The sequence below is a fragment of the Rutidosis leptorrhynchoides genome, chromosome 1 (genome assembly GCF_046630445.1).
Source record: "Rutidosis leptorrhynchoides isolate AG116_Rl617_1_P2 chromosome 1, CSIRO_AGI_Rlap_v1, whole genome shotgun sequence".
Lineage (NCBI taxonomy): Eukaryota > Viridiplantae > Streptophyta > Magnoliopsida > Asterales > Asteraceae > Rutidosis > Rutidosis leptorrhynchoides.
Window position 1 is genome coordinate 110,348,256 of NC_092333.1, and position 10,645 is coordinate 110,358,900.

At 36.5% G+C, this 10,645-nt stretch overlaps 2 protein-coding genes across 2 annotated transcripts; both read right to left on the minus strand.

The window, feature by feature from the left end:
• Positions 1 to 3,285: 3,285 nt before the first annotated feature.
• Positions 3,286 to 5,817, minus strand: LOC139888220 (uncharacterized). The gene is made up of 2 exons (XM_071871247.1): positions 4,641 to 5,817; positions 3,286 to 4,124 (listed from the first exon to the last, which is right to left on the minus strand). The coding sequence occupies exons 1-2, from the start codon at positions 5,815 to 5,817 to the stop codon at positions 3,286 to 3,288; spliced, it is 2,016 nt and encodes a 671-aa protein (XP_071727348.1).
• A 150-nt stretch (positions 5,818 to 5,967) lies between these two features.
• Positions 5,968 to 7,008, minus strand: LOC139888228 (uncharacterized). The gene has a single exon (XM_071871254.1). The coding sequence runs from the start codon at positions 7,006 to 7,008 to the stop codon at positions 5,968 to 5,970; it is 1,041 nt and encodes a 346-aa protein (XP_071727355.1).
• Positions 7,009 to 10,645: the final 3,637 nt, after the last annotated feature.

Here is a 10,645-nt window from a genome sequence, read left to right on the forward strand (position 1 = left end):
TCGTTCTAACGTGCTTTTATACTTGTATCTTGCATGAAACTTGACAATTTGACTCACATGCTATATTAATCGAGTCGTAACGAGCCATAGGACTAATTGAACAACTTTAACCGACCGTGTTTACCGATATTGATACAACCTATTTGTTTAGGTCGAGACTAGCATTCGTTCTTGCACACGTTACTTTGTGAAGTACATTTATATTCGTGCACTCAAGGTGAGATCATAGTCCCATCTTTTCAACAATTTTTATTCTTTAAATCGTAGGATGAGAAACATATACGTTTTATACTTTTATACTTTGAACACAAGTACGGAAACAAACATTCCACATGTATAACAACCCTCAATTTTCCACACTGAAATGACTATAATACCCCTAGGGTTTCATTTATGTCTTATACTTCTGTGTTATAACTATTAGGGTTGTTATCCGGACATAATAAATGAAGTAATTAATACTCGTTATTGATGAACTAAACCCTAAACCTAATCATTAAATGTAAACCCTAATTGTTTAATGTAACCCTAACCCTAATATTATTATTATTATTATTATTATTATTATTATTATTATTATTATTATTATTATTATTATTATTATTATTACTACGTATTAAAACGTATATATTTTATATTAGTGTAAATAAAATGTAAATGAAATATAAATATGGGTATATATATAAAATAATTAAGTAATAGGTTATAAATGTAAATTTGTAATTTAAATATAAAAATATATGTATTTATATAAATACTAAAAATATAAATAAATATATAATAAATTATGTTAATTAAATAAAGAAAAATAAAATGTAAACTAATCTAGAATGTTCCATTAAATAAATAAAAAAAAAAAAAAGAGAGAGAAAGGCCTAGTCGGCCGAATAAAAAAAAAGGGGGGAAAAGAAATTAAATTGTGTTTTTAAAAGGAATGCACACGTACTTAATCTCATGCACACACATATACTCATGCATTCGTATTTACATATACTTCATATGAATAAACGGGTCTTACATTACAATAAGATTATGTGTGTTTTACGCATATCAAGGGTATTGAGCATCCCCAAGAACCCAACATTTAGATACGTATTCTTTATTCTATATTGTATTTTTTCCTAAAGAAGATTATTGTTATTAACTATTAGAGTATTTTTCATGATTATGATCTTTATTCTATTGTATTGTAATTTACTTTATTTAGTGTTTTTTTTTCTTCTTTACATTAGTAATTAGTTATACCGAGTACTATTTCTTATTAAAATGATTTTACTTCATACAAACATAAGTAAAAGGAATAATTCATGAATTTTTTTTTTCACGCTAATAGCTTAAGTCGTTGATCAACAACAATCACACGATAACAATCGAGATATTAAATTACATTACAAAAGTGGTTAATGACACACAACCACAAATAGTTGATGATAATGGAGTATTATGGAAGAGTCTCATAAATTATGATTATCGAGTAAGTTACCCATATCGCTACATTCTGGCCCGCCTCTGCTAAAGACAATAGAAACTATCTAAAAACGAGCTTCAACATAACGATTAAAATCACAAATACGAAACTAACAACAAGAAATACAAACTATAGCACCAAGGCACAAACTTAAATATAAAACTTCAATAATATAACAACAAACTATAGCTACGCATTTATCAACGGAACCTTCACTAAACAACCTTGAACCGCGTCCCCGTAATCGATATCATCGTCGTTGTCCCGAAGCCTCTAAGAACACGAAGCATCCTTATCCCTCACTTTCTTATTTGAGCTAATTACCTCATCGGGACCAATAACCTTCGGGTTTTTCCAATTCAACACAAACCATTCTTTACAAAAACATTGGCAAGATGGGACGGTACAATCACAATATCTCCTACCACCCCGATCAAACTCAACTGGTACAAACCCATCCCCTTGCCGATCGGAACTATCAACCACCATCTTCGACTTGTTTTGTTTGCCATTTTATTCATGATAATCTCAATACAGACACCTTTATCCCTAGAGAACCATCTAAATCGATACATTGCTTGTCACTAGCAGCCCCGAATTAAACACAACTTTTGACCCGATCCTATACTAGGCGCAACTGAATCATCCAATGAGCTAAATTTGATATTCAGCTCGTCAACGTTAGTGTCCCTTCACAATGCCGAAACCAAAACAGGGGAATTAACAAGTTCAATGACAGGATCATATGATACCCCCTCTTGTATATTACCTATTGTATGAGTCTCCTTGGTAGCAACATCCTCAAATTGTGAGGAGTAAAATGGATGATCATTGCTCCTATTCTTTTCCCCACCTCCATTTCGACCATCAACACTAACATCTACGACACCGCTCGAAATAACATAACGATTTGGGGTGATCATCACACACCACTTTTTGCTCCATGTACATATTTGTCTCATAAACTCACAATTATACCCCAAGATTAATCTAGGGAGTTGAACTTATATTATTATTCAAACTACAATTAAGGGTATAATAGATAATTAGGTGTACATGGATAAAAAAGTGGTGTATGAGGATCACCTCCCAAAACGATTAGTTGAGTTGATCGAATGAGTTGAAAATACCCCGAATCAAAGTAGAACGATCCAAATTTCCGACACCCAAGCTTCACAATTCGGGACATCCGAATCATCCAAATCAACCTCTACTAAACCGTGTATGTGCTTTACGCTAAAAGACTTGATGAACGCCTATAGTGAACCAACATTACCCAAAGATGAAGACGAATCGAAATCACTTCTCCAAATAACCACCCACCGCGATTGTTCCTGGTCATTACTAGCCACTAGTAACTTTGCTGACGTCCAGCTCATTTCATATTATAATTCTCTGAGAAACTATAAAATAAAAAAACTGCATCATACTACGTATTAGATAATGCCGTTGGATTAAATTTTCGAAGACACTTCAAACTTATACTATTTGTTCAATAAGTTATTTACGATATTCATACATACGGAGTATTAGAATTAGATAGAAGGCTACATGTTTGGCCAACTTGCATTTATTTTTCCTTATCATTTTAATTGTAAATTGTAATGATATAATATATTTTTTTGAAAAGCAATATTTTATTGATCACAAATATATTACACAGAGGTTTTCAAAGAAAGCCATGAATACACAACGGATGCCAAGATAGCATCAAGAAAAAACGCACAATAATTACAATACAATTAAGATAGATAACACGAAGGGTTATTGAACCAATTATGCCAATCGATCTTTTTCCCCTTGATTCTCTTCGAGATCTACTCGAAGCTCTTCATTTGAATCTCGATCAACGCATTTGGAGAATTCCAACACTTGTTCTTGAAGATTGTAGAATTACGATTTTTCCATATGAGGTAACATGTAGACCAAACAACACCTTGCCAAATACTTTTTCCTGATTCCGAGTTGACTACATTTGATAAACCGCACAAGAGACTATCAAGATTTGGAATAGAAACATTGGATAGTCCCCACCATTTGAAGACTCGAAGCCATATGTCAAAAACTTTTTTGCACCCAAGGAGAGCATGACCGACCGATTCAACATCGTCATCACAAATCGGACAACGAACCGAGTGTAGGTCAATTTCCCGTTTGTCAAGTTCGATGCGAACCGGAATTCTTTCACGTCTAGCTCTCCATATAAAGATCTCCACCTTTTTTGGAACCATATTATTTCTCAAAAACACTTTCGCGTTTGCACCCGCGGATAACGTTTTGCTATTAATCAAAGAAGTCAAGCCTTTAGTTGTAAAGTTGCTGCCATTATTTCCACACCATTCCCATGCGTCAGAAACAGATGGATCCATCTTCACGCCAGCAATCAAATTCGCAAGCTGCTGTAATTCAGAATGAACCCGTCCAGATGGAGGTCTGGACCAATCCCAATTCGGTACCGCAACAGAACCATCCCAAAGAAGTCTTTCGCGAACAGTTGCATCAGGATTACGATCGAGTCTAGCTAGTCTGCAGAAAATATCTTTTAGAAGAGCACTACCAAGCCACGAATCTTTCCAAAAGTAGGTAGAAGACCCGTCACCAATAGATCTAATAAAAGAATCACTGAAAAGCACACCAAGAGAGTCGATATGTTGCCCTGAAATAACAATGTTAGACCAAACGGATAGAGGCGATCTACCTTGGAGATTTTCACCACCAAGAAGACCACCCGACTCGCCATATATACTCGAAATGACCTTAACCCATAAGGAGTTAGTTTCGATTTTAAACCTCCACCACCACTTACCAATTAAGGCCAAGTTTTTGTTTTTTTAACGAACCCAAGTTTAAACCCCCCGACCCATATGGTAAAAGCATGTCTTCCCATTTAACCCACGAAATAAATTTATTTCCCTTCCCGCCCTAAAAAATGAACGTCTTACACTCTCAAGTTTTCTGATCACACATGGCGGGGCACGAAAGAGCGAGAAAAAGTACAACGGTAGGCTACTCAACACCGATTTCACTAAAGTCAAACGTCCACCATAAGACATCGATCGTGCTTTTCAATCAGAGAGACGTTTCTCAAATTTATTGATAACCGGTTTCCAACTCTCCAATTTATTCATATTACCCCCAACCGGTAACCTGAGATACGTAAAAGGAAAAGTACCAACATTGCATCTTAGTTTTCTAGCCATATATTCGGTAACACTTTTCTCAACACAAACCCCATACAAGATACTCTTGTGATAATTAACTTTAAGACCCGACGAAAGCTCGAAACACTTGAGTAACTTCATGAGATTACAAAGATTATTCTCGTTCCATTGTCCGAAAAAAATCATGTCATCCGCATATTGTAGATGGGAGATGGGAACTTTGTTTTGCCCCACTTCAACACCTTTAAAAACGTTATTTTGGACGGCCATTTTTGTCAAGACATTGAGGCCTTCCGCCGCAAGAATAAAAAGAAAATGTGAGAGGGGGTCACCTTGTCTCACGCCCCTTTCGAGCTTAAATTCGTTAGTAGGAGAGCCGTTTACAAGAACCGAAATGGAAGCCGAACTAAGGCACGAAATTATCCACTTTCTCCATTTTCCCCCGAACCACATAATAGTCATGATTTCAACCAAGAATTCCCAACTAAGACTATCAAACGCCTTTTCGAAATCCACTTTAAAAATTAGACTTTTAAGTTTGTGATTTTTTAGATACTCGAGCGTCTCATTTGCGATAAGTGCACCATCCATTATATTTCTACCCTTAATAAACGCACTTTGTTCAAATCCTACAAGATTAGGGATAACTTTTCTAAGTCGGTTCGAGAGTATTTTCGCAACAACTTTGTAGAAACTCCCAATTAGACTAATAGGACGGTATTCATTGAGGCTAATAGGATCAACTTTTTTCGGAACTACGGTGATAAAAGATGCGTTACACCCCCTTGAAATCTCACCTTTCTCCCAAAAATCATGTATTGCACTAATTAAATCTTCCTTAATGGTACTCCAAAACTTCTTATAAAAACCTATATTAAAATCGTCCGGCCCGGGGGCCTTAGAGCTACCGCACTCGCTAATTGCCTCCCAAATTTCGGCTTCTGAGAAAGCATCCTCCAACCGAGCAAATTGGTCAGCACTTAATTGTGAAATCATCGGCCCATAAGCATTAGGTTGCCCCAACCGTGGGTTTTGGAGAGACTCAGGCCCAGGCAAAGGGGCAGGCCCAACAGAGTTGCTAGGATGGGCCAAATCAATAGACACATCAGAAACAGTGGGATTAATCGCAGCGAAGCTGGGCCTGGAGGATATATTCGGGGCAGAGAAAACACCACGAAAATAATCCATGACAGTATCTTTGATGACATTAGGATCTTCGTTCCAACATCCATTAATATTAAGCCCCCGATTATTGCATTTATTATGTTTCCGTCTGATTGAAGAATGAAAATATTTTGTGTTCTCATCGCCTTCTAAAACCCACCGAACCCTTGCTTTTTAACGTAACATATTTGCCTTAGATTTTTCTTTCGCAATCCACTTCCTACGAGTATCTAACCATCGTTCTCTATCATTGTCACTCAAACTACCACTTTCGGCTTTACTTTCCCACTTGGACACCTCATCTTTAACAGCATTAATCTCATTGTCAATACCACCAAATTCGCTTTTACTCCATTCTTTCAACTCTAATTTCACGTTCTTGAGCTTATCCCTAAAACGACAATCTTTTCTATACCCCCGAACATCTTTTTCCCAAGCATCCGAAATAATTTTATCAATTCCATCCTTACTAAACCATTCATCAAAAATTTTGAAGGGTTTCGGACCGAAATCAATTGCCTTATCCCGAAGGATGATAGGGCAATGATCTGATTCCCTCCTATCAATAGCTACAACCGACAAATCATCCCACTGCTTGATAAAATTATCGTTGACAAGGAAACGATCTAACTTACTAAATTTGGTTCCATCATCGCTAATTCTTGTAAATCGTTTACCATTAATAGGAATCTCAACTAGACTATTTCTCTCAATAAAATCATTAAACCTAGAAGCGCGAGATTGGTTAAACACACAATTTAATCGCTCCGAATGGGACCGGACTTCATTAAAGTCGCCACACAATACCCACGCCGAATCAACACTACTTAAGAGATTATCTAATGCACCCCACATCTCTATTTTACACTTATCATTATGCGGACCGTAGATGTTCACAATTGCCGACTCAACCCCCGACCCAAGCCAAGTCCCGCGAAAAGCGATGAAATATCTATTACCAACTGCACTATTTGCTACAAAACTAGAGCTATCCCAAATAGTCAAGAGCCCTCCCGAATTTCCTTCCGCTTCAATTTGAACAAACCCACAATTGTTACCACCCCATAACGATTGAACCCATCCCTCATCTATATAATGGACTTTTGTTTCTTGCAATACAACAACGTTAGGTTTTTCACTCGAACATAGCCCTTTAACCCACCGAAATTTACCCTCCACACCAAATCCACGAACATTTAACGATAGGATCTTCATAATGAAACTTTGACAAACGAAACAAGACAGGAACAAAAAACTTACTGTAGGTTGAGGTTGGGCCACCTCAACCCGAGTTGTTCCCCAAAATCTTTTAATTCGTCACTGTTGAAAGAATGCATCTCCGAACTATTGTTAACATTATTATTACCTGAATGTTGCTTTGATACCTTTTTTGGACTGGATTTTGAACCACAATTTTTACACCTGTGAGCCTTCTATGATCGATTGGACCCTCTTGCCATCCCTTTAAGTCTCATGATTCTGGATGAAGCCCTCCAGCTACCAATCAATTTCCAATAACATCCGTTGCAGAAAGATACCTCAGATGATCGATTACTATTTTCGGAGCAGGAAGCATTAACGCCACAGCCCTTGGTATTATCGGTTTTACCTTTATTCCGTGAGTTATTGTTATTGGATTTGGATCCGTATTTAGGCATATCCTCCCTTGAGTAAATACTTTCACAGGCGAGCCCACATTTTAAACATTTATGGGCCGAGGAGCAAGAGCATAATGAAAATTGGCTGCCCAATTGTGCAGGCCCATTTTTAACACTGGGTTCACAATTTATTGGGCTATTGGATTGTAGGCCAGAGTTATGTCCACCAGTATCCGTAACTTTATTATTTGGCTTCACATTACTTTCCACGTCAGCCCTAGCCCTACTTTTCGCCCCAACTCTAACGGTTTCATCGATATGAGTGCTCTCAGTCTTGGAACAAGTCAAATCATGATTACATTCACCAGTCTCTTTCACACATTCCTCGTCTTCCTCAAAAAGTTTGTTGATGCCAATAAATGCAGACTCTTGATCTTCTTCTGCCGGAGACTCATCGTTATTGACATCGGCAACATTTCCGGCAGGAAATCCGTCACATGTAGGGTTGTAATCGCCATCAAAATCTGACCTATCAGATTCTACCCCATTGTCACCATCATTAGGTTGGTCGTTCTCGCAAAAATATGATTATCCCCACTACTATAGTCATCAGAATTAATAAAATCAGAGTCAGACTCATATCTAGGACCATCATCTTCATCATTCTCGAACAATTTTTCAATATCTGGGATTGACTTGGCTTCCTCCACCACATTAATACAATAAGACTTAGATTTGACGATTAGGTTTAGGGATTCATCCACCTTCCCTGAATCTGAGATCTTTACATATGCTCTTCCTGCACCAAGGACTTGGTTTCCATTAAAATCACAGTTGACGAGTTCATATACCGGCCCCCACCATTCGGTAATGGAAAGAAAAACTGAGTAGTTCCAGCAGTGGGTGGGACCCCAGTGATCTTGAGCCAAACCAATCTACCTTCAGGCCATACTCACTCGTTCCAATTTTCCATCTTACAAATCCAACGACGTAGGGCATGGTTTTGGTTTTGCATCATATTTTCAACTGCATCAGATGATTTAAAGATGAGTAGTAGACATAGTCCACCAAGATATTTAACCTCAACCTCATAGCACCCTTCTTCTTTGCATATGAGTTCAAAATTTTGTAGGACACTTTTGTTGATAGCCTCACACATGATAGCATTCTGTAGCACTTCATTATTGCATTTGCATTCGTCAATCTTCACAGATCTCACTCTTCCAACTTCTGAATCAGTCATACCATTTACCTCTTTAAACTCCTCCTCTTTTTTCTTATTGTTCAATACCGACCTTAGATCATCCATCCTACCGAATCTACTACCCATGCTTTGTTTATTACCCACTACTTCTGCAAATCCTCGACTGTCTTGAAATCTGTCATAGCATGGAATGCTCTGACCTGGAAAAACGTTGCCCTTACCCGGATTGGTGGCCGGTTTAGGGTTACGAACTGTTGCTTTGAAGACTTTGATTTGTTGCCCATTAAAACGATTACTTTCCAACACCCTAAGCTGTCGATCTGCGTCACCAATGTCAGCGAATCTGACAAAAGCAAATATGCATCCATTTCGAAGCTTCTTCGATGCGATGTAGACATCTCTCACCGATCCATAAGGCTTAAACCCTTTCCAGAGATCTACAATTTTCCAATCATCCGGAAAGTTGAAAAACATGAACGAAGTAAGATGATTTCTGTTCGACCAAGTGTTTGCGCGATCATAGCCACCATTGTACCCATCTCTAACCGTCGTGCCGCCAGCCCTCACCTCTCTCTCACTCGTGTTTGGTTTCTCTCTCTTGTTGTTTTCTCTCTCTCCTATTTTCTCTCTCTTCATTGGAATACACATTTTCTCTCTCTTCTGTAATGATATAATATTAAAAACCATCACTTGCACTTACACTTACTATTCGTAAGCTTCTGGAATTTTTCGAATAAAAACAAAAAAGAAAATTTAATTTATGGAATAGCTCCATCGAGGTTAAAAGACACAAGTAGTTATTTAACGAAAATATCCGGACTAATTGTGGTATTATTATTTATACTTTTTATTTAATTGTTCACTGGAGACAAATACTACCATTTAGAATAATGTAAACCACGTAGACAAATACCATGCAGAATAATGTAAAACCTATAAAATATTATCTATATATATAGTACAATAGATAAATACTAATGTTAAAACTCTAACGGGTGGTCTATATACATATTCTAATAGATTTGTACACATTTAATTCAATCGTCTATTTCATTTAGCATCAGATAAGAATGTTATGTTAAGTGATAAACTGATTGATGGCATTTGGCTTTGGAGTTGAAATAGAGATTGTATTGGTGAGAGGAATGAATTTAGTTTGATATTGTTAAAGGTGTTCGTCAATAATATTATCCATAATTGGGCTGTGGGAGACAAGGATTCTTAGTTTGTGAAGGATACTATATTATACATTAATAATAGGTACTTACCTTCACTTCATCCTTCTATGTTACCTATCAAGATTAATATATTTATTTGAAGATTAGCCCTTGATTATCTTCCATCTTGTCTCAATTAATTTTTGAAGTTGTTGTTGTAATATGTATTTCTTATGTCTTCTGTTGCCCTTTTTTCTCTGTCTCTCTCTTCTTTTTTTTTTTTTTTTTTTTTTTTTTTTTTTTTTTTTCACAAATAGTCAATTTAAGATCTACTTAAGATAACAGAATGATTACCATATATAACACAAAATTGATACGTCGATTCAATTAATTTTTCCAGTTGTTGTAATATGTATTTCTTATGTCTTCTGTTGCTCTTTCTTTCTCTTTTTCTCTTTTTTTTTTCTCTTCACAAAGAGTCAATTTAGAATCTACTTCGAATAAAAGAATGATTACCATATATAACACAAAATTGATACGTCGATTCCTTTGAATCTAGCCTCCCGGTCTTGTTGTTAATTAGAGTTTCGAATTCGGATTTCAAAGAGTCGTGTAATCACTTTCAGATCAAAGTATTTCGACGGTACTATCGAAATCACTAATCGGATAAAACTCAGAATTTTTGAACAAAAAAAAATATGTTTTTGTATCTCTGAATTTGATTAAATGTACCAAACTAAATAACCAAAAACGGGAGTTCCATAATTGCCGAAATGGCAGTTCTATAACTGCCGAATGGCAGTTTCATAACTGCTAAAAAGGTTCAAATCCGGGTTTTTTATTTTGGGTCAAACCGGGTCAAAATCGAATTTTAACACATTTTTAATAAAGCG

Bases quoted from the DNA above. Each gene is read 5' to 3' on its own strand.
- LOC139888220 (XM_071871247.1), bottom strand. From the start codon at position 5,817: ATGGATTATTTTCGTGGTGTTTTCTCTGCCCCGAATATATCCTCCAGG. The intron at 4,125-4,640 runs GTACTTTTCCTT...TTGTTATTTCAG, and splicing joins AAAACTAAGATGCAATGTTG to GGCAACATATCGACTCTCTT.
- LOC139888228 (XM_071871254.1), bottom strand. From the start codon at position 7,008: ATGAAGATCCTATCGTTAAATGTTCGTGGATTTGGTGTGGAGGGTAAA.